Source organism: Lichenostomus cassidix, chromosome 24, assembly GCF_008360975.1.
Source record: "Lichenostomus cassidix isolate B80296 chromosome 24, HeHo_3.0, whole genome shotgun sequence".
Classification (NCBI taxonomy): Eukaryota; Metazoa; Chordata; class Aves; order Passeriformes; family Meliphagidae; genus Lichenostomus; species Lichenostomus cassidix.
The window spans coordinates 5,071,320-5,099,082 of NC_139504.1; the positions used below are offsets into that span (position 1 = coordinate 5,071,320).

Consider the following 27,763-nt stretch of genomic DNA (forward strand, 5'->3'; position numbering starts at 1 on the left):
TCCCTGATCCCACAGCTGAGCAGTGTGACCACCAAACCACCCTAAATCCCATCCTTATCCTCAAATAATGCCCGACCCAGGCAAATAAAACACTCCACAGTGGAGGAGAAAAGGAAAAATATTCCAGCAAAATCTTCCTGCACACCAAGACCTCTAGCTTTTATCAGCTTCCATCACACAAGCAGCACTGTCCTCCATCCCTTGCAGCCTCTCTCTATTTCCCTGCTGCTCCTTCTCCAGTGGTTTTGCAATCCCTCGTGCCAGACTGGAAATATGTTCGAGATATTGTTCCCCACCTGGCTGTCAACAGCCCCAGGGCATTCAGGACAGGTAAAAGCTTGCTGGCTGTTGACACAATGCCTTGTTGACACAAAAAAAGGGAAAAAAACACCGCAGAGGAGCCATTCAAGGGTTGATTGTGAGCTTTCTGGCTGTGAGAAATGTATTATTTCCCTCCTTTATCCTCCCCGAAAAAATGAAATGGGAGTTAAAGGAAATATCTTCAGCTGGAAGGTAATGGCATTTCATCACTCCCTGCCAGGTGAAGCCCTGCCAGCCTCTACAAACACCAACCCAGGGGTCATCTCACGCTCCCAAAACCACGGATAATTCCAGAAGTTACCCCCAGTTCCAGAGAAAATAAAAGGTTCTTATTTTCAGCTCCTTTACCAGAGAATTCGATCTGAAAGTTTGGCTTGCCAGCCGGCTGACAGCTTTCCTATGGTGCCACTTCAGAGCGTTTGTTTGGTGATAACGAGCCTTTGTTATTAGCAGCTTATCCCCAGCCACAGGTAGGAAGAGATAAACTGTGCAAATAAAGGGATAACACACACTGCCAGCAGTGCTGAACTTCAGGAGTTCCATTTCCCGTGAAACAGAAATTAAAAAATCAAGTGCGAACTGCTTAAATCAGTGAAATTCACCCCAGGAGAGAAGACACTCAGGACAGGTTTGAGCCTTAAATTGATTTTCCTCACAGCCAGGCCAGGAGCTGGAAAAGGAAAGGTGTTTTACACACAGGGGGAAGCAGCAGCTTCCAACAGTCTGGTGGCTGCAGTCCAAAGCCAACAGGAGCAGCTTGTGGATTGTGGCTGCTTGCAGAGCAGACCTGCTGGCTGAGCTTTGGGGAGAGAAGGAATCCTGGAGCTCTCGTGGGTTCTTCCCGCTGCAAACCTCATCTGTCATCTCTCAGCTGCCTGGGTGATGCTTCCAGTGAAGCCACATCCCTCCCAAAAGGGGATTTTCCCTGATTTTCTGGAGATGGTGATGATTCCAGACCCCTATTTACACTGCTGTGTGTGAAACACCCAACAGACGACATAATAAAGAGAAAAGCCACTCTAGGACAGAAAGCTCATATATTTTCTCCACTCTCCACAGGCATTTCTAGGTGGCAAGAAGCTTTTCACATTTCCCCTGCTGCGCCACGTGCTGCTCACATTTTGCCAGGCTGCAGAAATCGATATTTTATCCATTATTTTCTCCTGACCCAGGGTGCTAACCCACTGATACAGTTATCACTCCACTCGGGCCTCGTTAGAACATCATTCCAAGTCGGGCAGCACATGCTTTCGCCGGCCTGCGCTCTGATACATGCAAATTTATGCAAACGCATGCAAATCCACGTCTGCTGTGCTGTCAGAGGATGTTGGCAGCGCTGGAGGTATGGAGCAGCGAGAGGCAATGGCCCAACAGCAGCCAGGAGGGCTGGAAAATCGAGATCTCTGCCTTCCTCAAGAGCTTTTGTTGGTGTCAGTTGTTCAAACACTCCAGCCCTGTGAGAGTGCTTGGGAAAATCCCACGGCGAGGAGGCAGCCAGGGGTGCTCCAGGAAGTGGCTGCAGTGATTTAAGAGCTCTGCCCTTCGTCCTGGCAGAGAGCAGAGCTTGTGCAGCGCTGAGAAACCACAAAATGCAGCTCAGGTGGGTTGGGGATGGGACAGCCTCTGCCAAAATATGGCTTTGCCTCCCTCCAGGCACTGACCTTCAGTCCCCTGTCCTGGCAGAGGCACTGATTGCCCAGCAATTCACAAATCGTTTCACAGAAACTCTCAGAAGGATGTGCTGAACTCCCTCAGGTGGGGATGGGAGTGAAGAGCACTCACCCCTCACATCCTGACCCTGCTGTGCCCAAAACCACAGAGGACTTCTGCCCTAAAAGCAGCAGGGAAGTCACACAGAGCTTTTCTGCCCTAAAACCTGTGGAGACACAAAGGAATTCTCTGTCTCCATCACAGGTGAGGCTCAGCTCCCCACCTGAGGTGCTCCCAGAGCTGTTCTGTGCAGAGCTGGAGACTCAGATTGGGATCTCCCTTCACTGGGAAACCCTCAGGAGCCACACAAACCTGCCCCATGTCCTTGTTCCACAGCAAGGTTCCTTTTCCAGGGCTGGGTGACAGCCTGGCCATGGAGAGCTGCTCCAGAGTCATCCCAAAGTACTGAAATTAGGAGTTCCAGCTGCAGGAAAACCCTCCTGTGGGGCTCTTGGGGTTGGCTGTCCATTCCCTCAGCTCAAATCCAGCCAGGGATGTCTCCTCAGGCTCACTGAGTTCTTCCACCCAGGCTTTCCCCTCCCCTCCTGCATTCCCAGGATCTGCACATCCCAGAGCCTTCAGCATTCCCAGATTCCCTCTGTGCAGCACTCAGCCACAGGCACAGTTTGGGGGTATTTTAGAGCAGCATTTCTCAACCTTTTGTAGCCAAACTGCCACCTTGTTCCTGTCACCTCCATGGGTTCTAATAGCTTGGCTGTGCTTCAGACTTATTTTGAATTTTAACTTATTTATGGAGCAGCCATTTGCTTCGCTCACCTCCTCGCTGGAGGTTTAGTTGAATTCTCTGCTAACAAAAATTGAGTTTTCAACCATTTGAAAGCTCATCTTCTGCTACCTGACGTGCTGCTGGTGGCCCACAGGTTGAGAAACACTCTCCTCCCACCCTGGTTTAGGCCTGGAGGAGCAGGGATGTGCTGGAGAGCCATCCTCACAGTTCTGAGAGGAGGCAGAAGCTGCAGTTGAAGCCATTCCATAAATCCCAGCCCGCTCAGGATCTGGCATTCCTGCGGCAGGAGGTGAATGCAGGTGTGAGTTTGCCTTTCTTCAGCAAATGCCTGACCTGCCAAAAAAATGTGGAAATCCATAAAATACCACTGAACCACCCAAACCACTCACACCCAATTATTTACACACACAGGTGCAACTAAATAAACACCCAAATAAATCAGGAATATTTTTACATCTACAATCATCAAACCTCAGCACCCCATGAGTGTTCAGGATATTAGGAGAGAGCAGCAGCCTGGATCCTATACCTGATCCCAGCTTTCCCAGCCTGGATCCCATACCTGATCCCAGCTTTCCCAGCCTGGATCCCATACCTGATCCCAGCTTTCCCAGCCTGGATCCCATACCTGATCCCAGCTTTCCCAGCCTGGATCCCATACCTGATCCCAGCTTTCCCAGCCTGGATCCCATACCTGATCCCAGCTTTCCCAGCCTGGATCCCATACCTGATCCCAGCTTTCCCAGCCTGGATCCCATACCTGATCCCCAGCTTTCCCAGCCTGGATCCCATTCCTCATCCCCAGCTTTCCCAGCCTGGATCCCATACCTGATCCCCAGCTTTCCCAGGAGGAGCCATGTGGATTGGCTGGTCGTTGTCCAAATTCCGGATGCTGGGGTCTGCCCCGTGCTCCAGGAGCAGCTGGACAATTTCCTTCTGGTGCTTGTCACGGGGCAAAGCTGCTGCCATGTGCAGGGCTGTGTTGCCATGGGCCTAAAGCAGTGGGGAAAGAAGGAAAAGGAGTGAAAAATCCAGATTAAAAATCCAGATAAACCCCCTGGTGGGCTGTGCCATCTCCTCGGAATTATCCTAGGAATGGAGATGTGAAATGAGAGATGAATCCTCCTGGGATTTGTTTTCAGGAGGTGAGGGAGAATCTCTGCTCAGTTTCTCCCAGGCAGGAGATTTGTGGATTTAGATTTATTTTATTTGTTACAGCTCTACAAACTGGGGGGCTTTGATTCTTTGGGTATAGGTGATAAATAACCCTGAACCAGGAACATTCCCTGGCTGCAGAAATCCCTCCCTAAATCAAACCTCCATGTGTGCATGATTGCTCTGAAATCCTCCCTAAAATTGCTCTGAAATCACCCCTAAATCAAACCCTCATGGATGTATGATTGCTCTGAAATCTCCCCCTAAAATTCTTCTGAAATCACCCCTAAATCAAACCCTCATGGAAACAGAGACCTGAGGAACTACTGGAAAAAGAGAAGGATGTAAGAGACATGGAAATATCCCACTGGAGAACACTAAATTGCATTATAGACACAAAACACTTGATGCTCCACAACACCAAACCCATTTTTGCTCCACACATCCCCACTGCCCAATTTTCCAACACCTCCAAGCGCCAGGAAGCTGCAAATCCCTGAAATCAAACACCTTTCTGAGCATGGATTAGCTCCAGGGACAGGATTTGCACAGGGAGGACAGAGCTGGCTGGGAAGGCAGAGCTGCAGTTTTGGTGCAGAACATCTCTGGTGCCACCAGACCGTGTAGAAATCTGTGCTCTGTCTAGTCAGGTATGACTGGTAACGGTTTGAAATGAGAAAAACCTGACAAACAGAGGCACAAGGAGAGGTATTTTTAGTCTGCAGGAGTCTCATTGAGGCAGCTGCTCGTGTGTTTTCTCTCAGAAACAATCGTGGGTTTGTCGTGAAGTTGGAATGGTTGGACACACACAGCCTGTATTACTATTCCAGTTGTTAAAATGTGATTTTCAGGTCCTTTTAACCACTGAGACATGAGGGATAACAGAAGAGGAAAATAAAAGAGCAGGATTTCAACAGCTTGTCTCGGACAAGGCATGTTTTACAAGCCCTGAGCAAGCAGATCCTTGTCAATTTTATTATCCCAGAAAGTCAAGGGATGGTTACGAGGTCTTTACAGGATTTCTTGTTAAAATGGAAAGATCTGCACTTGAGAACTTCCAAATCCAGGCATGGGCTAATTAAACTGGGCAACCTGACAATGCCTGGTCTGGAATCCTCAGATTGGCTTTATTAGGGCTGATTAGAGACAATATCCATGTGGGCTCTAGGAATCCTCCAGGTGAAAAACACCTCCAAGGCTTCAATGTTTTCCTCATTGTGACAACTCCATGGAAACCCAAATGAGCAGTGGGTGAGCCAGGGAAACTTAAACATGGATTTTTCCTTGTTTTCTTCATACTTGGAAGAGCTAAAAAAGGCCAGGCTGGGTGTCAGACAACCTCTCCAGCATATTTCTCCCTGTCCCAGACAGCTCAGCAACGAGACTGAAGACTCCAAGTGATCCTATCAGGAAGCTCTGCCAGGATTGTGATCAACAGACAACAGAGACTCCCATGGACAGGCTCACACCTGCCTGGAGGGTCTTTAAAGATAGAGAAAAAATTCAGTGAAAAGGCACAGTGCCCTTCTCTGCACAGAAAAACACAAACTCAGTGCCATTACGCACAGACACAACCCAAATATGTTTTTTCTGGTGGTCCAACAGGAATCTGGAGGGGTAAAAAAGGTGAAGCTGCTCTTTCTCTGTCTCTCAAGAGAGCAATGGAGTTGAGAGAGAGCTTCAGTTCCTTCCTGTGGGACACAAACTGCTGCTTTCCTGGGGAATTGTTTACTGGAAAATGCAGTTTGGGGCTGAAAAGAAGTTCAGGTTCACAACTGCTGCTCTTTCCCTCTGTAAAAAACACCTTGTTGTTGACAGAAATTACCTTGTTGTTGACAAAATCCTTGGACTTGAAAGCATTCAGCTCCAAGAAGTACCTGAGCAGGGAGACATTCCCATCCTGCACTGTGTAATGAAGAACTGTCTTGTTGCTTTTCACGTCCTATTTAAAAAGGAGGGAAAATTACAATAAAAATAACAAAATAATCACGAATGAAAAACTAAATAAGAAATGTTCTGCAGGACAACCTGGAGATTTTTTAAAAAAGCCATCAGAGGAAATGCATGTGAGCTGATGGAGAGAATCTCCTTGTCCTCAGTGACCCTCTGAGTGTCCAGTTTGGCTACAGAACTCCAAAAAGCAGCACCCAACTCTGCCAGCAAACCCCTGAAAGGACACCAGGCTTGTCCCTTGTGCCAGCAGCTCCTCCCACCTCCAATTCTGTGTTTTGAGCCCCAGATGGGGGAGAATTCCCTGACAAACCCAGGGCAAACAGAGCCATCCTCACCCGGCTGTAGATGGAGGCTCCGGTGTGCACCAGGAGGTGGATGCAGCACTCCAGCTCCCTGCTCTGCTGCTGCAGCTCCTTGTGCTGCTCCTCGGTCAGCCCCTGGCTGCTCTGATCCCTCAGCAGGGTGTTGTGGGCCAGGACAGCGCAGTGCAGGGGGGTATGGCCTGGGAAACAAAATTTGGGGTGGAGGTGAGGAGAGCGCCAGGGAAACGCTGATGGACAGAGGGGAGGCAGGGCTGGCAGAGAGAGAATTCATCCAGTCATTTGTTCCATCTTGTGGAGGCACAAGCCCTTCCCTGGTTCTTTCTGTGGCTCTGTGGACACCTTTTATTCAATTTCATTTCATTTCATTTCATTTCATTTTTTAAATTTTTTATTTTATTTTATTTTTATTCCAGGACATTCTCAGTCCCAGCTGTGCACTGAATCCCCCCAGGGCCATCAGCACATTTGGATTTTGTGGCATTTGAGTGCAGAGTTTCTGAGCCCACTCTGGTCCCCCAGCACATCCCCAAAGGCATCAATCAATAAAATACCCAATACAGCTTTTCACACCACTGTGAAATACCTGTGCAAAGGTTTTTACCTTCAAAATCCTTCATTTCCAAATCCAGAGGGAAACCCAGTGACAGTATGACCTAGAGGCAATAGAGAAATGGAGTTTTAGCTCAGCAGAACGCAGTCCAAGCCAAAATCAGTCAAAACTAACAAAATTTAAAATCAAACAACATCAGATAATGAGGATTTACCTACAAACTAAACCCTCATTTGACACTAGATCTCAGTGCTGTAAATCTGTTTCCTAACAGGGACACTGGAGATGATCATGTTCCCTATTTTCCTAAATCCCTCCTAAGTCTCCTCTTAGATTCTCAGCTCAGAACAATAAAATTCACTCCATGCCCCCAGGTCAGGCTCCTCACTTTCACCCTGGGTTAGGCAAAGACACCAGAAACACAAGAACTTGTTTATTCAGAGTGATCCTTGACAAGGGGAAATGAAAATCTCTCCCTGACAGGTACAGCTAAACTTTATGACCTAAAAGTTTGCCAAACACTGACAATTCTCAGGCTGGATTTATTTACTTTTTGTTTTCAGTGCTCAGCAGTGTGTGAAGTTAAACCCCCAGCTTGTGGCAGAAATGAGGGTGCAGAGCTCAGAAAAAGCATCAACAGCCATCTGGAGATGGGAGAATAAAAGATTTAAAACTCTTTTAATGTAAGAAAATCACAGATTTAACATGATGGAGCGAAGTAACTCCTTGTCTCTGTTATTACATTTAATGTGATAATGTAAAATTTCTTTCTTTTGATTGAATAAAGCAAGCTGTTCACGTTAATGGCTGAGAATTTTTGCAGTGACTCATCTGTGTCAGGTTAGACAAGGCTCAGGACAGAACCCTCCTGCTGAAAGATCACCCAGAACGGTTAGGGCTGGACTTACCTTCTTCTAACAATAACAAAATATGCACAGATCAAATATTTACAGGTAGCTCTGAGCTGCTTGATTATTAGAGATTAGATAGCTAATCCATTAGGAAAAAAAAACCCTACAATAAAATAAACAAATAAACCATAAAGCCTTTCATGGCTCTGCCCACATCGAGGAGCGAGTCTGTGCCTGTTTGCCCTTTTTATGTCGAGGCAAAAAAAAAAAAATAAAAACCACACAAAAGAGAAGCCAAACAAAGGAAGCCTGCAATCCAAACCACCACAGGGCACTCGGCGAGGCTTTGTTGGGATCAGCTGGATTAAACCCCTTTTTCCTACTTAAGGAAACACCTGTTTTCCAGAGAACTGCCTGCGTTACACATTAACTGCAACACGTGCAGGGCAGAGCTAACGAATGCTGGACGTGGTGCCAGCACAGCAGGTCCCCTGCCACCTCCTCCTTGTCCCCTGGCACTCCATCCCTGTCCCCCTGCCACCTCATCCCTGTGCCCCAGCACCTGTCCCCATGGCACCCCATCCTTGTCCCCTGGCACCTCATCCCTGTGGTGGGACTTCATTCCCCTGGCACTTCATCTTTGTCCCCCTGGCACCCCATTCCTGTCCCCATGGCACGTCATCCCTGTCCCCTGCCACCTCCCCCCTGTCCCCTGCCACCTCCCCCCTGTCCCCTGGCACCTCATCCCTGTCCCCCTGGCACCCCATCCCTGTCCCTTGGCACCTCCTCCTTGTCCCCTGGCTCCTCATCCCTGTCCCCCTGGCACCTCATCTTTGTCTCTCTGCCACCCCATCCCTGTCCCCCTGCCACCTCATCCTTGTCCAATGCCACCTCATCCCTGTCCCCCCTGGCACCCCATCCCTGTCCCCCCTGCCACCTCATCCCTGTCCCCTAGCACCTCATCCCTCTCCCCTGGCACCCCATCCCTGTCCCTCAGCACCTCATCCCTGTCCCCTCATCCCTGTCCCCTGCCCTCGGGGAGCTCAGCAGCAGCCACCAAACTCTGCTGTGCTCAGCCCTGACACCACTCAAGGCAGGATTTTTTTATTAATTCCATTTCATGGCTGATAGTGAAGCATTTAAGACACACGGTGAGCTAATCCTTGCTGTGGAATTCACACTTTTTTGGAATTTAAACTTTTTAAAAGTGCTAATTTGCTGTTCAGGGTTGGCACATGGTTCAGGTGCAATCCCTGTCTGCAGAGAAATCAACAGTAGGGAAAAGCAAAGATCTGCTCATATAAATGCTCATATTTTGGATGAAATCTGAAAAAATGTGAAGTTTTGACAGCTGTGCCTGTGCTGTCCCTGTCTGCAGGGTCACAACTCACCTCTCCTCTGCAGGCTGAGCCTGGACACAATTTTTTGCTCCTGCCTGGGTGACAGTGACCTCAGGGAGGGAGTTTCACCCTGGTTTTGCAGCTCTCTCTCCCCACACCCCATGGCTGAGGAAACCCTCCAATTCTGCACCTGCCAGCAGCCCATTCAGAGCCCTGATCTGCAGAAATTATTTATTCCCCCCACAGACACACTAAAGGATTTTCCTCTGGAAACAGGAATAAACCAATCCTAAAGCAGGAACAAAACCACCCTGGGGAGCCAATTCCTGCCACAAGGAGCCTCCATTCCTCGCTGCCACCTTGCCTTTATTTAAAGCCACCAACCCTTTATTGTGGCTCTGCACTGCCAGCAATCAAAACCACAAAACTTCTCCTACCTGCAGCACCTGGGCATAGCCATAGGTCGCAGCGAGGTGCAAAGCTGACTGTCCCTTGTTGTCCACAGCGTTGACATCTGCTCCTGCCTGGATCAGGTCCTGCACAATGCCAGCCTGCCTGGCAGTGACAGCCACCAGCAGAGGGGTCTGCAACAGACAGCTGGCAGTGACGTTGCAGAAATTTGGGGGAGAGAGGCTGGCAGCACAAGCAGGGAGTGGGGGAAGTGATGGGGCTGAAATGCCCAGAGCTGGCAGGATGGTTTGGATCTCACACAGCACCTGTGAGATGGGGACATTCCCCAGCTCCTTCTCTCCAAAATTCCCACTTTGGGGAATTGTATGTATATTTTTTGGGGTGGTAAACTCTGGGATGGCAACCCAAACCCAGCGTTTTTCAAGCACTGATTGCGTCAGGCACAGAACGAGTCAGTTGGCCATAAAACCTTCACCCTCGGAGGCTGATGCCAACACACAAATATTTTGCTGGACCAGTTTTTTTCCTACATCAATCCGTGAATCACGGGCTGGAAAGGAACAGGCTAATTCTCATCCCACCTCATTTTATGACCATAAATTCATTTTAGGATTTTTATCCTGTCTATCACTGCAGAAACAGAGAGGAAGAACTGGATTTTTTGGGATATCTCCCTCCCAGCCATGCCAAACCCATGCCCACCCCAAACCCTGCTGTCTGCAGGAGAAAATGGCCTTTTTTTACCTTTCCTCTATGCTCCTTGGCGTCGAGTTTCCTCAGGGGTTTCATGCGCTCTGCAGCTGCCAGCGCCTGTGCCCGCAGCCCTTTGGCTGCGTAAATGTGCAGAATTCTAAGACAACAGATAAAAACTGATCACTGCTGGGCCACCAGCCATCCTGGGAGCAAAGAGATTCACAGGGAATTGCTGCCACTTTGGGGGTTTTACACCCAGAGTTCCACAAATCCGTGCCAGGAGCCCCAAAATGCCCATTTCCGAGGGGAAGGCTTCCTACCTCCGGCAGTGTCCAGCAGCCCTCAGCACTCCTGAGCTTTGCCAGGCTGCCTCCTTCCCACTCCAGCACCTTCTTGCAGCTGGGATTCGCCACTGGGAGGTGGCAAAGTCCTCCAAAATTCCCACTTTGGGGAATTGTATGGATATTATCATTTTTTTGGGGTGATACAACCCTGGGTGTGCTGGTGAAATGTCACCGACTGGGGTGACAACCGCTCCCTAATTGATATATTTGTAATTAACTCTGATCTCTATCAAAACTCCTGGTGAGAGGGAGCCAGTCCTTATATTTTACACCAGACAAAAAGGTTTTTCCTCTCCCATGGCAGTTGCTTGTGGCTCCTCAGAGATGTGGAAAACACTTCTCTGCTTCACTTTGCTCATCTGGAGCCACTTCCACCCACCCAGGTCCTACTTGCCAGGAAATCCCAATCCCCTGGAAGAGGAGGAGATCACCCCACACACTCTCACACCACTCCCTGCCTTCCTTCTGCTCCAGACAGAAATATTTGATGCTTTTCAGGCAGGAGGTGGCGGGCAGTTGTTTCTCTCCTCGGGTAATTTTGCACCCCAGAGCCACCCCTGGCAACTTCAGGAAATGGAAATACAATTTTCTGGCTAATCTGATTCTCAGTCAAGCTCAGCATTAGCTGTGGCTGCACACCCACACATCCCTAGGGGTGCCAGGAGAGGAGAATAGTGATTGCAGCTGAAGTGCAAAGGGCTGCTGCAGGAAATGCCTCCAGGCCACAGCTGGATCATGGAATTCCTCCTCAGTCTGCTTAATGTGCCAAATTAGCACAAAGTCTGACAGCTAATCTCTGCTTCTAGCCTGTACGTTGATTATTGAGCTAATTGATTGCTAAACCAATGCTTGTGGGTAGGAAATAAAACACTCTAGGCATGGAAAAGTTACTGTAGATCTTTATTGGGAAAAAAATTGTCTTTTTTTTTTTTTTCTAGCCAGAACAACCCAGAAAGAAATGATGGAACAGCTTCGTCTTTGTTTCATGTTCACACACAGAATTTACATACATTGGAGTGAAAGGAATTGAAAAGCAATCAGAGCAACCACAGGCTTCATTCACAACTGCATTATCCCAGCTTTACCTGGAGCGAGCAGTGGTGAATCAAGCTCCTTTGAAATAATTTCTTTGCTGGGTTTTTCTGCAAATTTAAGCCACTAATTTCAATGCAGGCCTGAACTACTGCTATTTTCCAATGACTTTATCATCACTTACATGATCTAGTGCTCGTGTCTTCCAGATTTGTCAATATTCAATTAAAAAAAAAAATACTCTTGGAAAGTCTTTAAGACTTTTACCTGAGTTTTCAATCCTCACCCAGGCATGAACTATTAAACTACTGCCTGGGTGGCAACTGGACTCCAGGTAATAAAGAGTATAATAAATTATTGTGCAGTTAGTCTTGCAAGTGATAAAATCACCTAAAAATCCTGGGCTTTAGGAAGCAGAAAAACCCAGAGAAATTGTGTTCACCAGCCAAGAGCCTCTTGTTTGTCAGGAAAACAGCAGAGTTTGAAGGGGATGTATCTCCTGGAATACAATTTGCCTGTGGCAGGGCACTCCTGAGCATCAGCCAAAATATTTACAGTTGCATCAGAGGGAGAAGTGAAGCTACTCATCCTCCAGGAAAGGAAACCAGAAAGCCATAAAGGAATGGTGGGGAATTTTCCAAGGAGAGCTCACTAAAGTCCCCTAGCTCAGCACATCACCAGCTTTGCACTCAAACACCACAGAAAAGCCAAAATATTGCCAAATAACAGCAATGCCATGGATTTCTTGTTGGGCTGCAGTCCAGATTTTGGAAAATCCCTGTTTTCTCAATGATCTCCTGCTACAGAGCCGTGAATTGCAATCCTGAGAAAGGATTGCAAATCCCAGACAAAGCTCCCAGGGACTTCAGTGGGACCAGGATCTGAATCCAGCCAGCCACTCAATCAGCCCCACACCTCCAATTTGGGATATTTCAGAGCCCCAAACCACTCTACAGCTAAAAGAACATGAGCAGGGCTGGGTTCCAGTGGCAGACAAGGTGACACCTTCCAGCTCCAGCTAAATTTTAGCTTTATTTTCAGCCTACTGCACCTACCTCGCCAGCAGAACAAAGCCACACTTTACGTTTGCCTGATTTCCGAGGGAAAAGACATTTAGGAAAGAAAAGAATCCTTTCCTAAATCGACATTTAGAAAAGAAAAATGTCGATTTAGGCCCCCTGAATGTTTTTTAGTGGCCTAGATGGGATAGGAGTTCCTCCAAGGACAGGGCAAAGACACGCAAACAAGGCATTTACAGGAAAGCAGCTCTGCCAGACTGGCAATTTCGGGGCACTTGCTCCTCACCAAACGCTACAGCTGGCCATGGCTACGCTGGGATTTGTACATTTGAGGCTGTGAGGGTGAAAGTCACCTCGTGCTGGTGCTGAGCATCCAAAAGTATTAAAAAAGCCTCCAGAGCCTGCCTGGGACAGGCAGCAGGAGCTGGAAGAGCCGAGGAATCTCGTGCTGGGCACCAGGACAAAGCAAATTTCACTAAAATTCCCACCCCACCCTGCTGTCCCTCCTCCTCCAACCCCTCTGAGGTGCTGCTGGGGCGAGGAGGAGCCCCAGCTGTGGCACCTAAAGCCCTTGGACAGACAGAGCATGGCTCAGAACGTACGTATCGTTGTCTTCATCTTCCAGCAGCAGCTTCTCGATGGGCAGGGCGCCGATGGCTCTGCGGGCATCCTCCAGCTCCTGCGGGGGTGGCTCGGGGATGGAGATGGGCACGGGGACAAACTGGGGCCCGGGCAGGGAGGAGGAGGCTGGTGGGTACTGCAGGGGTGAGGCTGGCAGGGCAGACAGGGGTTGTGCCCACGGGAAGTAGGTGAGTGGTGGCTGCTGCTCGGGGACGTCCAGCGGTGGCACCATGGCTGGGGTGGTGCTGCGGGGCTGGGGAGGAGACAGGGATAGAGCAAAGTGAGACAATGGGGCAGGGGGAGGGCACAGCGTGGGCTGGGGGTGCTCAGTTAGTGTCTGACATCCTTTCTGCACTGAGGGTGACACTTTTCCCGTGCCCAGGTTCCCTCCAGCTTTTTGTCCCCATTGCCACACTCCCTGTGACCCTGTGGTGGTCACTGCCCTCTGGCCACTGCCCTCTGGACAGTCACAGCTGTGCTGCCACCAGCTCCTGGTGGCCTCAGCCACATCCCAAACCCATCCCACGCCCCTCAGCAGAGCAGGACAAAGGACACAGAAATGTCCTTTGGGGTGTGCCAGAGCAGCCAGACTGAAACAGGGCAAGGAAAATCAGCTGCCTGAGTTCCCCTGGCACAGAACTCTGTCCTTCCCCTCTGAAGGGGACCAGATCATCTTGTGTCAGCCAAGCAGATTTGGTCTGGCCTGAAGCCAAATATTCTGCTGTCTTTGCATAGCTTGACCTTGCTCTTCTATCCTGAAACAGCAACTTTGGAGGAATTTATTGCCAAGTCATCCTTCCTGCTCCGCCTGATCAATGTGTTTCCTGGAGTCGTATTTACTTTTTTTTTTAATTTTAAGCTCAGAAATCCAATAGTGAAGAATCTCTGCTGTGTACAGAGCTGGGAAAAGGCTGTGAATTTTGCCTGATTCCAGTACAACCCCAACTTTTTGCTCTGCTCAAACCATGTTACACTCCAGGAAAACTGCATGGCATGGATGCAAAGACATGTAATATTATAATAATAAAATAAATTAAACTGACTGCACCCCGTGGCTCTTGCTAGAAGGTAGGAATAAACATAATTTACAGCTTGGCATTTTTAACTTACTGCAAAATTGGTGATGAGAGGCTGGGAGGCGTAAGTGAGGACGGAGGAAGGTCCCACCAGGGTGTAGCTGGGACACACGGGCTGCACGTACATGTCTGCTGAGTAGGGACAGCCAGCAGCCTCGTGGGACACGTAGTCAGGGTAAGGACCCCACTGAGCCAGGGGCTGCAGGGAGGTGGCAGAGGGCTGGGAGAGCCAGCCAGAGGCTCCTTCCTCGGGGCCAGGCAGGGCAGGAGCAGCAGAGTCCACATCAATGCAGGGCTGGCCTGGAAAACAGGACAGGATTACAGCCCAGCCCAGCCCAGAACCGCCTGGAGAGGCAGAGGATCAGGGATGCCTTACCCATGGGTGAATAGGAAGGGAGAGGCTGATGGGGCAACACAACCTGGAGGAGAGAAGGAAAAAAAATAAAAATCAGAGGTGAAGTCCATCAGCATTGAATTCCATCCCTCAAACAAAGCACCTCAGGCTGATTCTCAGTGTCTGAATTCTCCCACACGAGAGCCAGAAGAGCTGAGCTGGCAGCCAGCACTCACCACCCTAAAACCCCATAATGTCCCCTCAGCTCAGGGGGACCTTAAAGTGTGTTTAAACCTCGTGTTGCACAGGGAATTCCTCTTCAGAGAGCAGCCAGCCAGCCTGCTGCCTCCTGGGAGGGAAATGCAGCTGAAAGCAGCAGCAAACAGCCAAGGATGGCTCTGCCTGATCCCTTTTTGCTCCTGAACAAGCTGCCTCTCTTCCAAGCCACTTTCTGTCCCTGGAATTCCATCCTGCCAAGTGCAAAGCACTTTCCTCTCTCCATTATGTGCTGGGAGGTGCTCAGGGCATTAAAAACACCCCAAGTAAAGAGAGATTAATGGCATTGCCGGGTAACACGAGACTGCAGGACCCTCAAAATGCTTTAGAGATGCAAAGATTTCCTTCCCTGCCAAAGCATGGCTGTGGCTGGGCAATCACTGAGCTCCCGAGGGAGGATTTTCCTCCTGTGTTTGTGTTTTTTTGGTTTGTTTTTTATTCTTTATTCCTACCGTGGAAGCTGCAGCTGCACTGGAATTGTGGACATTCCCCCTTTTCCTCTTCAACAGCTCCTTCACTGGCTCCTTCACACGAACACCCTGGTAGGGGCGAGGCTGGGGCTGCTGGTCTGGAGCAGAAGCTGAGCAAAAATTTAAAAATAAAAAATTCAGCTGACACTGATTTTCCTTTCAGGGAGCCCAAATCCCCATGGCAGCCTGGTGGTTGTACCAGGAACAGATTTATTTCATTCCTCTGTGCTCCTCAGTGCCGCTGACCCGCAGAGCAGATTGACACCCAAATCAGACCAAATGCACCCAGCAGGTGACAAAACAGCATTGCTGGCCAGGCAGGGACATTAAAAAAATAGAGATCAGATATTTGAAAGAAATATATTCACTATTTAGGCACAAGGTATTTTTTAAAAAAATACATTCACTGTTTAGGCACAAGGTATTTGGAAGAAATATTTTCACTGTTTAGGCACAAGGTATAAAGACAACCCAAGTCAGGAAAGCATCCTCATTTGGAAAAATATTTAAACTTCATTGGTTGGACTTAAATATCTCATTTTGAGATCAGGCAGATGCTGAGGTTGTGTTTCTGTTCCAAACAGAGCCTGGCCAGGAGGTTGGTCAAGTGGTGACATCTCAGGTCTCACACCCCAAACCCTCCCAGCTCACAGCTATAAATTCTGCTCCGTTTTGAAGAACAAAATTTACAGCCTCTCCCTGGATTTAGTCATCTGCAAGTCCTTCAGCAAGGTTTTAACAAACTACGAAAAACCTGCCAGGGACCAAGACTTGATTATATTTTAATTTTCCACAAGAGCCCCAATTCCACTCAATAAAATTCAAGATTAAAGCTCCCTGGCTGGTCTCCCTGCGAGGAGTGACCCAGGGGAAGCACTTTTCTTCCAGAGGCAGAATTAACAACTCATATTTCAGCAGCAGTGTTGGGAGGGAGTCGATAGCAGGAGGGAAGCAGGAATATCAAAGCTGGGTGTTTGTAAAGGCACTGATAGCTGCTCCTTTCTGCTGCCCTGGCATGTGTAAATATGGGAATTGATTCAGTTTTCCAGTTCTGCAGATTGTGACTGGCCTTTGGTTTGGTGAGGTGCAGGTGGGTATGGAGCTCAAAGCTGAATTTTCAACTATTATTCCAGCCCTGGGAGTATTTATTTAGATTTACATTCTACGAGAATTTATCATTTCTCCTTGGATCCTCTCTTTAATTATGTGCACACTGAGATGTTTGCACCTTCCTGGGAGGAGAAAAAAATCTCATCTAAATGCAGAGATTGTAAATCAACCTCAAAAATTATTCAGCAGAAGAAGCATTTCTGCGCTAATTTCTTCAAAAAAAACCCCAAACAACTTCTTTCCCTCCGCTTTGGCTCTTGCATTAACTCTTTCTGAATAATTACATACAATTTAATAATGAAATTTGGCACCAGACAGAACTATATTTATGTATTTATGCATTGAACTGCTGCCTTTGCTATGCACATGAAGGAAATACTTTGCTTTAAATCAGCAAAGATTATTTTCCAGCCATTGCCTCATCTCCCTTTTCTCTCTGGACATCCTCTGTGGAAATTTAAATCAGTTTTTTTACATTCCTGTGAATCCTGTGGCTTTGGAAAGGAAGTTTTAAAAGAGAATAAAGAATAAAGAGATGCTTGAATTCTCCATACAAGCATCCTCAAGGGTTTTGAATACAACCCACATTTTGATTTCTAAATTTAATTGGCATTAATTTATTTGAGTGCAAATAATAAAGAGTTTTGGTGTTCTTGGTGCTGCTTGAAAACATCAACTCCACACATCTGAGCTCTGAAATGACCATTTTGGGGATTATTTTATCCCCAACTCATCAAAGGCCCTCCCTGCAGAATTAGGGTGGGGAAGGATGGTGGTTTCTGGCTCCAGCTTTGGGGGGATGGGAAAGAAGAAATTTACTGTAAAAGCTGACAAATATACCTATTGAGAGTTTCCGGTGTAAGCAGAGTAACCAGAAAAAAAAAAATAAAGAGAAAAAAAATTTTTTTTTTTTAAAAACCAAAGTCTGCAGATCATATTTCGGTTCCCCCAAGTTGACCTCCAGAAATAAAAATAATGCTTGCACAGCTGCTTTTCCACTGCTCAGGGGCCTGGGGGGGTCTGAGAATCACAGACAGACCACAGCAAAAATGGCTTTGGGGTGCAATTCCTCCTCAGATAAAGATACAGGATCATTCCCAAATATCAGCATTTGGAGGAATAATGACAATTAAATATCCTCCTAAAGGAAAGACCTGGATTTAGTCACCTACGAGTCCTTGCAGCAAGGTTTTAGGAGAAAGGTTTTAGTTTTTGAAGCCTGCTTCGGACCAAGATTCAATTAGGTCTTAATTTGTCACGAGGAGCCACATTGAATTTAATAAAATTAAAGGAATTTCAGCAGTGCCCTGGCTTGTCTCCTGCCATTCCAGGAGCACAGACCATCCAGTCACTGAGCTCCTGAGGGAGGATTTTCCTCCTGCCCTGAAGCTGGAGCAGTTTGAAGCATCACAAGCCAAGAAGGAAGAGCAGAAATCCAAATCCCACCCATGGGAAGCTTTGTGATGAGTTCCACACCTCATTTTGGCTCCTTGCAATGCTTTTCCCCTCTGCCTCCCCAGCCCAGAGCTCCTTCCATCAATGTTATCACCTGATTTATTTGCTGAACGTCCACAAAAAAGCCTTGAAGGCTTGTGAACAGCCTTTGGAGGGGTTGGGGAGCACCAGGGCTGCTGGAAAAACACCAAATGCAGCACCCAAAGCTCTAAATGGCAACTCCACCATGATGTTGGATCTGCAGCTCAGCCTGGAAGTGTCCAAACCGCCCAAAAAAGGAGCCAAAAAAGGATCCAAAAAGCATCTTTCACCCCCAGATTGAGGAGCTGCCAACACCTAACTCCCAACAACATCTACAAAACATCGACCTGAGCAAAAGGCCAGGCAGAGAAAACACATCACCACCTCACCAATGAACCCAAACTGCATTTCCCCCTGCATTCTGATCGAACCCTCGCTGAAAGCGGAGGGAAGAGAGTGGCAAAACAGCTGCTGGAAGGCGGCAGGCAGCAGAGCGTGGCGAGTTTCAGATCACTAAACTTCACCCCAAACCCCTCTGGCCTTCACACTCACACGGTCTGCAGCTCAGTTTCAGCCTCCAGCCAGGGCAGAGTGATTTTCCAGCAGGCAGGTTGCAGTTTGAAATGCCCCTGCAGGTCCTGCCTGCAGCAGCAAATGTCCCACTGTCCCTTTTCCAGGAGATTTCTGTGCTCCACAGCCTGACAGGTGATAATGCTGATCAATCCATAAGCTTAACAGTGCAAATATTTTTCCATTTTTTTTGCTTTCTCTCACCTCCCAGGTAATAAAGAATAAAAGTTTCTCTTTTATTAAAGCAATCACTGGCTGCGAATAACAAGAAAAAATTCAATTTTGATTAGCAAACTCCTGAGTTAATGGCTTGGCTATTGGAGGGCAAATCCCATTTTTATCAGGCACACTGAACTTTGGCTAATAAAAACAAGAAAGAGGCTCAGTTTCATGGCCTTGGATGCTCAGAGTCAAATCAAACCCTTTTTACATCCATGCCCATGGCAAGGGACTCAACATCTCATGGTGGTCATGATCCTGTCCTTATTGCCTGGCTAATTACACCTCAAAAAAACTCATATGATATTTATTTCTGCTTCATGCTCACTCCAGGGCAGGGATAGAAAGCACTGAAATGCATTTAATTGCCCAAACCCTCAGACAGTGACATGGCAAGAGAGAAATCTTCATTTCAACTCCATTCCTATCCCTCAGCAGCCTTGAGGGGATGTTAATGAATCAATATTTTAATAACCCATTTTAAATTAATATTTTAATTTCTTTTGATGAATATTTGAATCGATCCAAACAACTGCTTGGATTAATTAATATTTGAATTAATTAAAGGTGAAACACTCTGACACGACCCACCTGCAACTCCAGCCCTTGGAAAACAAAAATCCAGTTATTTCTACCCAAATCCATCTGGGTCAGAGTTAGCCTTGGATTCAGGCAAATCCACATACCTTGTGCTGTTCTTGGGGAACACTTTGGACAGCTGTGCTTTTAAAAAGGTTCCCTTCTCACCTAGAAGGATCTAAATGAGGAGAGAGAACCATGCAGAGCCTACATTCTGCTCCCACACGAGGAAAGCATTGCAGATCAACAAATACACTGGGAATTCTGGGTTTTTTCCACTTGGATGGAAACAAAAATCATGAGGAGAGACATAAAATGCTGGCTAAACTCTCCTGCTTTGATTATTCTAATTAAAAAAATAAAAGCTCCCAAGTGCCAAACAAGAGCTGGATGCTTTGGCCATGGCTACTAAAAATTATTATTAATAAATAATTTATTGCTTATATTATATATATATGTTATAGATAATATTATATTTATTATATTCAATTATATATAATAAACAATATATATAATAAATATATATAAAATACATATGATAAATAATATATATTATTATAATAACTAATAAATATTAGCGAGGCTGCTAAAAATTCTCTGTTTCGGAATAAGAGAAGCCCTGGTGGCAAAGGGGAAGCTGAGATAGACAGAAAGTGTCTTCAACCAAAAGTCTCACCCTCACCTCCTAATTCCTCCCAGCCCATAATACTCTTTCCATTTTAGTAACCTCAGGCTTTCCATTTAATTGCTGCTGTGGTCATTCGTAGAGTTTGACACCTGCTTTGCAAAGCCTGGATGGGCTCAGCTTTTCATGCTATCCCTCTTTCCCGGTGGGGTTTTTACCAAAATTATCACTCACAAGGTGCAGTTTCATCTCTCAGTCTCATTAGCTGATACTTTCAGGCAGGCTCTGTGCAGCCCCACATCTGCTGTGGGCAGAAGAGGTTTTATATTCGCTTTACAAAGCGTTTGGGATGGGATTTGCAGAGGTGTGGGTTCACATCTCCTGGTGGGGGAGAGAATCTGAGCGGCTGAATCTCTGCTGGTGACTGCAGCAGGAGCTGAGCACCCAAAGATCTTCGGGTGTGGGGAAAATCAGCACACAAATAGGAGATTTTGGCAGAATTTCACTGAATTAACTAGGCTGGGGAAGGTCTTTGAGGTCATCAAGCCTAACCTGCTTCCATATTTCTCATAATAGAAACCATTTGTGTGAAATGTACCCTCAGGTTGTTTTCAAAATTCAGCCTGGAGGTAAAACCAGAGCCGAATTCAGAGGAAACAGCAGGTGCTGCCCATGAATTCCCCATGGCTGTGGGGAATGGCAATCCTGCACCCAGCTCAATCCTGGGCAGCCCCGACCAGTCACTTCTCCTGCGCCGTGGGAGGACAGGCTTTCGGGCTGAGCCACCCCGGGCTTTTGCTGAGGAGTCACTGGGCTGGGACCCTGGGGACACTGCCAGCCTGCAGGGCCAGCCAGGTGACAACAGCAGCCTCCAACCACGGCAGCAAAGTGTCCCAGCTTTCCCTGTGCTCCTGCAGGAATCCATACCAGATGATTTTTACCTTTTCTTTCCTGTATTTGTTATCTCCCCAGTATTTTCCCTACCCTTTTCCCTAACTAGAAAGACTAAAACCATTGCAGAGCTCCAATCCCTGTGGGGCACAAGGATCCTCTCTTATTTTTGTTCTTCCTGGGAACCAAGGCTGAGAACAAAAATTTCAAGACATATTTTCTAGTTGACATATTTTCTAGACTAGTTGGACATTACAAGTCCGACTAGTAAAAGGGCTGGGGGGCTCCAGAGAAGAGAGGGGGCTTGACCTGGGGGGGAAAAACATCTCCATTTCTCCTCCAAATTGGTGCTTTTGATCAATTCTGCTAATTTCCTCAAACCTATCAAACTCTATTCAGCTCTGTGGAGTTGGGCTTTTGTGGATATTCTTCCGTAACTGCCCCTGGAGCTCCAAGAAAGATCCACTTTTGTATTACTGTCTGTACTGAAATGATCTTGAGTCTCATTTCTAGGCTCAAAAAGGTGACAGAATGTCCCCTGAAGGAGCAGGAGAACACCCTTGAGAGGTGGCCTGAAAAAGGCCCTCAGGTGAGGTCACTGCTGATGCTTGAGGGAGTTCTTGTGTCGCTTTTGGGTTTTCACAGGACCACCCAGCTCTGAAGCGAGTGGCCCAGAACAGAGATTGAACCCAAAACCTTGGGGTTATCAGCCCCAAATGAGTCAAAGCTCAGGGTTTCAGTTTGGAAAGTTCCCAGGTCACCTGTGCTGCTTCTGCATCAATTTCTGTTCCAGAGAAAGGCCATGGGAACATCCTTGTGGCCACAGGGACATCCTGGTGGCCACAGGGACATCCTGGTGGTCACAGGGACATCCTTGTGATCACAGGAACATCCTTGTGGCCACAGGGACATCCTGGTGGCCATGGGAACATCCTTGTGGCCACAGGGACATCCTGGTGGCCATGGGAACATCCTTGTGGCCACAGGGACATCCTGGTGGCCATGGGAACATCCTTGTGGCCACAGGGACATCCTGGTGGCCATGGGAACATCCTTGTGGCCACAGGGACATCCTGGTGGCCATGGGAACATCCTTGTGGCCACAGGGACATCCTGGTGGCCATGGGAACATCCTGGTGGCCACAGGGACATCCTGGTGGTCACAGGTGGCCTGAGCCAGGTGCTGCAGGGAACGTGAGGTCCCAGCTGGTCACACTGCCAGGAAATCAGGTGACACCAGCTGGGGACTCCCAGAGGTGCTGAGAGCTCTGAATTCCACTAAAGTGGGATGTGGCACTGGGATATCTGCACTGAGCTGAGGGATCACACAGGACATTCCCCACGTCTGCCTTCAAAGCCAAACCACAAAATCATTGCTGCAGTGGGGTGGAGAAGAAGCAATAATGAGATTTCCAGTGCTGGACAAGGAACTCTGACATTGCTGCAGAAGGAAGGAGATTCAAGGATTAAGAAGGTCAGGGGATGTTGGCCAAGAGTTGTCTTGTCTGGAAATTATCATCAAGGAATGGCAGACTTGATTTGATTTGTAATTCCTGCTTCCCTTTCAGCAATGCAAGTGTCAAGGGGAAAAAAAGCAAAATAAAAATACCAATTCAGCTCCCAGTTTCCTCCTGCCTAAAACATTGTTAGCATTGCTTTGTCACTGCAGGAAAAAACCTCCAAGCCAAACAAACCATTCCTGGACTGCTGAGATGGAAGATTGGATTCAGGATTTGGATGAAATCCTCTTGCAGTGTTTTCCATATCTTCTCCCTACTGATCCTAAAAACTGCTCAAGATAAAGGGAGGAAATACAAATAAAACTTCCCAAACACACATTTGAGCTTCCAAAATGTCCAGCTGAAAAGAAAGAAGGGGGAAAAAACCCAGAAGAAACAGATTTCAAATTCACAAAGGCACATGGTTGGTTTACTATACGTAGCAAAAAAACCTCCAAGCTGTGATAAAAAGATGAATAACATCAGATAAGTCACCAGCAAGTGTTTCACAAATTAATTTTTCCACTCAGGTGTGTTTTACCCTGCCAGGTTAACGGAACAAGAGGGTAAAAAGGCCAAGGGTGGCAGCACAGTTTCTCAAAGGAGCATCACCTACTGATGACAAACGAGATCTGGTGTTGATAAGAGTGAGAATGAAAACCTTGCAAGAAGCAAACACCTACCTGGAGTGTGATCAGTGAACTACTGAGCAAAGGTGGGCCTGGAGGAGTGAAATGAGCTTGAAAACAAGAAAACTGATTTCCTGTAAAGTCATAACTGAATTGCCCTCAACTGCTTTGCTCCTTATCTTTTTTATTAGCTGAAAGAAGTACGTATCAAAAAAAAAAAAAAAAAAAAAAAAAGGCACAGAAATAAGATTTCTCACAGGTTTCACTTTTCAAAAGGAAAATTTTCTGCTATGTAACCACCGTAACCTTTGATATAATACCTGCATCCTGTTATTGTTTTTATGAATCATAGCCTTCCACTTGATTCATACTGATGAAAGCCAACACAGCAGCCCTGAGCTCACATCCCTGCTGGAAAATGAGCATCACACCTCAGCCTTTACCCCTGCTGAGCCATCCACCAGCATCACCTCCCCTGCTGCTCACCCATCACCACCCCAGCTGGCGCCAGAGGTAGGAAAAGCAGACCAGAGCTCACTTACATTTTTGCCAGTGCATGTTCCGCGATGGGATGGAGCCTTTGGATGGAGCTTTTGGATGGAGCTTTTGGATGGAGGTTTTTCCCTCCTCCTGGCTGCCAAACCCTTGGTTTGGTGTGTCGGTGTGGCTCCTGGGTGGGGAGGTGACGAGTGAGGGTCAGGATGTTTCTTTGGGGTTTTTAAAAGCGCCGTGTTCCCGCTGCGCCCTGTGACATCACCACATCCTCCAACCACTGCCACTTCTACATTCTCCCTCTGCTCTTCTTCTCATTCTCCTTCTTCTCCTCCTTCTCCCTCACGATGCTCAGCAGCTCCTCTGAGATGTTCTGCATGAAAAAAGTGCCACCAAGAGGGGTTTGAACGACCAAAGGTGGAAGTTGCCCCTCGTGGGGTTTTCACCACAGATTTGCAAATTCGGGTCAAAAAGGGTTGGATGAGCAGCAAAGGGGTTTTTAGGAAGATTTGGACATTCTTGGCACTGATATGATTTTTTTTTTTCATGTTCTGCTGCTTCAGATGGCACAACTCTTGTCTCCACAGAGCCAAACCACCCCTCACCCCATGCCTGCCTGGCCCTTTAAATGTGCAACCCCTTTAAACCCCAAAAACCTGAGCTCTTGCTCCTTCCTTATGAGAATCTCAACTCCCCGGGGCCACTAAATTTGAACTTGTGAGGAAACACCTGTAAACACTTCAAGCCTCATTAAGCCAGGACGTCCTTCATTTAAAAAAGAAAACCCCTTTTTTTTTTTTTTTTTTTTTTTTTTTTTTTCTCTTTTTCTGTTTTGCTTTTATCAAAATACAACACTTCCTACCCGAGAAGAAGCAGCCCTTCCAAAATAACCTGCAGAGCTGAAGGAAAGCCATGAGAACCTGGAGAAAATCTTGGCATTAATGGCAACACCATTTCCCTCTAAAAATCATCCACTGGGATCAATTTTCACAAATAACACCAACTTAGGACCTTCATTCCCAGAGAAACATTTGTTGGAGTTGCACAATAAGCTCAGGATCTTCTCATTCCCATCTTGCTGTTCAGTTTTTCATCACTGGATTGCCAAAACCCAAAAATTTGTTCTCCCAGATTTTTCTTCCCATAAAAAGGCTTAGGCAGGGTCTGGTGAGTTTTTGGCCAGAATTCTGCTAAAGGAATTTTGTGCTTTCAGGCATTGGGAACAAATCCATCCTGCAAACCATTCCATGACACACCAAACTGCATTTTAGGGGAAAACACAAATTAATCAGAGGAATGATTAATTGCACCAAAAAAAAAAAAAAAAAAAAAAAGCAAAAAAAAAAAAGCAGCAAACCCCAAAGCAAGTGGAGTGGAAAGAATCAAGGGATGTGCATGTCTGCCCTCCAAAATAGCCCCAACCTGCTCTGCTCTCAGGCACCAGGGCATTGTTCAGCCACATTTTGCATATCTGAATGAATGCTGAGTACCAACCCCACGCTGGGACATCCTCCCTGCTGCTGAAGTGCTTAGTAATAGCTGTCAGCCTCTGACACCACAAAGCTACCCAGGTAGGCTGAACTCACGCTGAAGGTGGAGGGAGGGAAAACTGAAATTAAATTACACCGATTAAATTGATTTAATTCCGATTAAAGCACGCTGAGAGTGGTTTAATTGGAATTTCAGCCACTCCAGAGCACAAAGGAATTGTGGACTCTCCTCTCTCTGTGATATCCATGTTGTATTTCTCCCTAAACTAATGAAACTCCACTTCAGAAACCTCCTAAATGTGTAGAATTAAGATAATGCAGCAGGAAATCTCTTCCTGGGAAATCCAGTTTGAAAGCCAAGGCCTCAAGCACACACACAATGAGATTTGCTCAAAGCAAATCTGGGAGAAATTCCTGGAGTTTGGCTGCAGCAAATGCAGTGCCAGAGTTGGGTTTGGAAAAAAAAAAAAATTATTATTTTTTTTTTTTCTGCCAAAATTTTCATCTGGGAAAAGCTGAATTCTGACAGCACAGAGCTGCTGGGAAATGAAGGGTTTAGACAGAGCTCTGCCCTGGTTTTTTAAGCTCAGAAAACTCTGTGTACACTTGGGCTCTGCAGCAGCACAATCTGAGATTTGTACACAGCAGGTGAAGCCAGATTGCCCCAGAGCCCAAAGTAAATATACAGCCTCATATTAAAAGAATCTATACATGTGCTTATCGTCTTGCCCTTAACTGTGCTTTAATCGAGCTGGGGAAAGCTGTGGATAACATTAAATAATTCAGGATTGAACCGGTTTTGAGGTCTTTGCGTCGATACTTCAAAAATACGAAGGCAGGCAGATAAAGTCTTATTGTAATAAACATGTGAAATGAGGAAGTTGCAATGAAAGGGGCATGTTTTCCTCAGATAAAACAGCCCTGTTTTGGTGGCTGATAATCATCCATTTCCATGTTCTGCACGCAGTTTCTAGGTTAACTTGCGATGTGCTAGCAAAGAGTCACTCTGCCAAAAGTAAATTCAATTCTGCATTGAGATCTGAAGGGCCAAATGACTCCACACCAAGTAAAAAAAAAATATGCCAATATATGAGCTTTCTTCATTTTATGTATTTTATAAACACAACTTAGTTAAGTTTTTTTACTAATGAGGTGCCAAGAAAGAGACAAAGCAGAGAGAAACATGAAAAACACCATATTTGCCTCTTTCTCTGACAACTGCTTGCCAATCATGATTCAGGTTTATAAAGGTGAACATGATTGACTATAAATTATAAATTATAAACTCGAGGTCTCTAAATAATTCTAGAGCCTCAGAGTTGCTGCAGACAATCCATCCTTCCCTCTTTTTCATGGCAAACCTTTCCTCCATCCCATCCCATCCCATCCCATCCCATCCCATCCCATCCCATCCCATCCCATCCCATCCCATCCCATCCCATCCCATCCCATCCCATCCCATCCCATCCCTGCTGCCTCTGCCTCCCCTCAGCACAGGATGGAGTGATGGACAGCAAGCAGATTTTTGGTAACCTTGCAAAAAAAAAACATGTGTTTATCCTCTTTTGCTCTTAAGGGGAACTAAAACCAAGAGCTGTCCCTGCCCTGCCTGGCCCTGTGAGAATTTGGGGTGATATGAAATCAGGAGGTTTTGTGGTATTTATCAATCTGAACCTGAGCTTTATTTCTGATCTCTGATGTATTTCTATCTCTGATGTTGTCTTACAATCTCAGCTCCAGGGAATCACTGATTTTCTCCCCAGAGTGGATTAATGTGTTGACAGAAGTGCTGGGTTTTGTGCTGCAGTGGGGTGTGGGGGTTTTATTTTCATTTGTTTTTCACCATGTCAATATTAGCACTTCAGTAACACCATGCAGCACGAGAGGGAGGAATAGGTGAGGAGCAGTTTGATATTTCAGACAGCTCTGTGGTCTGCAAACACAAACATTTACCTCTGAGAGCACAAAACCTAAATTAATAAGTGGATTTTTGGATGAGTTTAGAGGACAACCAGGCTCAGAAAATGTTCTCATACTCCTTTCCTAATCAATCTAATCAAGAGAGAGGAGGGAGGAGATGAAAAGCTAAGAGTCTCATTTAAGGCAACAAAATCTGACCCAGGACTGGGAAAGCTTTGCTATTTCAGACCACAAATTCTGTAACCTTCTGTGTTATAATTCATAGCTTGACATTGGATGGGAAAATATTTAAACAATCCATCCAGAACCAAAGCTCAGACAGCCTGGATTTGCTGCAGCCACTTGATGGAAATCCCCTGCCCTGGTTTGGGAACATCCCACTGAATTCCCTGAGGTCTGGGATCCCAAATCCCAAACACCTCCAGCTCTCCTGCTAGGACACAGAGCAGGACTGAAGAGGTGATCAGACAGCAAAACTGCTTTGCTCCAGGTCACAGAATAAATCTGCACCAGGACCAGGAGCAGAGGCCAAATTTTGGGGCAAACTGTGCACAATTTCCTGCTAACCCTGTGCTTCCCAAGGGTTCATCACCTTTTATTTTCAGCCCCATGATTACCACCAAAACAAAGAGTGCAACAAGCTCCGTTTTGTTGGGTTTTTTCCTCCTTCTCCTTTCGTTTTGGAACATCTCTGAGCCTCACACCTCCCACTTGGCCCTCTGAGAGGAGTTGTGATTCATTCCTCAGCTCTGAGGAGGAACAAATGATGCAGTTAAGCACTAAAGTCCAAACCTCCAGAGCCCCCAGGAGCTCCCAGGCAGATTTCCTGCCACATTCCACATCCACTCCAGGGTTATTCCCATGGATCTTTCCACACAACAAAATATCCTCAGCCTCAGGCACTGAGGAAAAATGGGAAAATATTCCAAACTCTACCTGGGTGAAGTTATTTCTCAAGGTCCTCCAGAGAGTTCTGAGGTGGGGAGTAAAAAATTTCTAGAGTGAAAAGAAAAATTTTTTTAAAAATCCAGCTCAA

At 46.7% G+C, this 27,763-nt stretch overlaps 1 protein-coding gene across 2 annotated transcripts; it reads right to left on the reverse strand.

The window, feature by feature from the left end:
* Positions 1–1,341: 1,341 nt before the first annotated feature.
* POU2AF1 (POU class 2 homeobox associating factor 1) lies at positions 1,342–27,763 on the reverse strand. Of its 2 annotated transcripts, XM_085081678.1 has the most exons (14): positions 27,664–27,763; positions 27,345–27,476; positions 23,368–23,690; positions 15,210–15,337; positions 14,524–14,566; positions 14,182–14,447; positions 13,053–13,324; positions 10,107–10,212; positions 9,389–9,535; positions 6,812–6,863; positions 6,223–6,389; positions 5,760–5,876; positions 3,608–3,772; positions 1,342–3,112 (listed from the first exon to the last, which is right to left on the reverse strand). In XM_085081678.1, the coding sequence occupies exons 3-14, from the start codon at positions 23,381–23,383 to the stop codon at positions 3,041–3,043; spliced, it is 1,551 nt and encodes a 516-aa protein (XP_084937804.1). In that variant the 5' UTR covers positions 23,384–23,690; positions 27,345–27,476; positions 27,664–27,763; the 3' UTR covers positions 1,342–3,040. The 2 variants fall into 2 exon arrangements, with proteins under 2 accessions (XP_084937804.1, XP_084937805.1); XM_085081679.1 differs by lacking the exons at positions 1,342–3,112; positions 3,608–3,772; positions 5,760–5,876; ... (2 more) ...; positions 9,389–9,535; positions 10,107–10,212 and having other exon boundaries at positions 11,283–13,324; positions 27,664–27,746.

Excerpts from the sequence above, each read along its gene's own strand:
- POU2AF1 (XM_085081678.1), bottom strand. Across the intron at positions 13,325-14,181 it reads CTCTCATCACCAATTTTGCA|CCCCGCAGCACCACCCCAGC; the intron begins GTAAGTTAAAAA and ends TCTCCTCCCCAG. Across the intron at positions 6,390-6,811 it reads GGAAATGAAGGATTTTGAAG|GCCATACCCCCCTGCACTGC; the intron begins GTAAAAACCTTT and ends TTTGTTTCCCAG.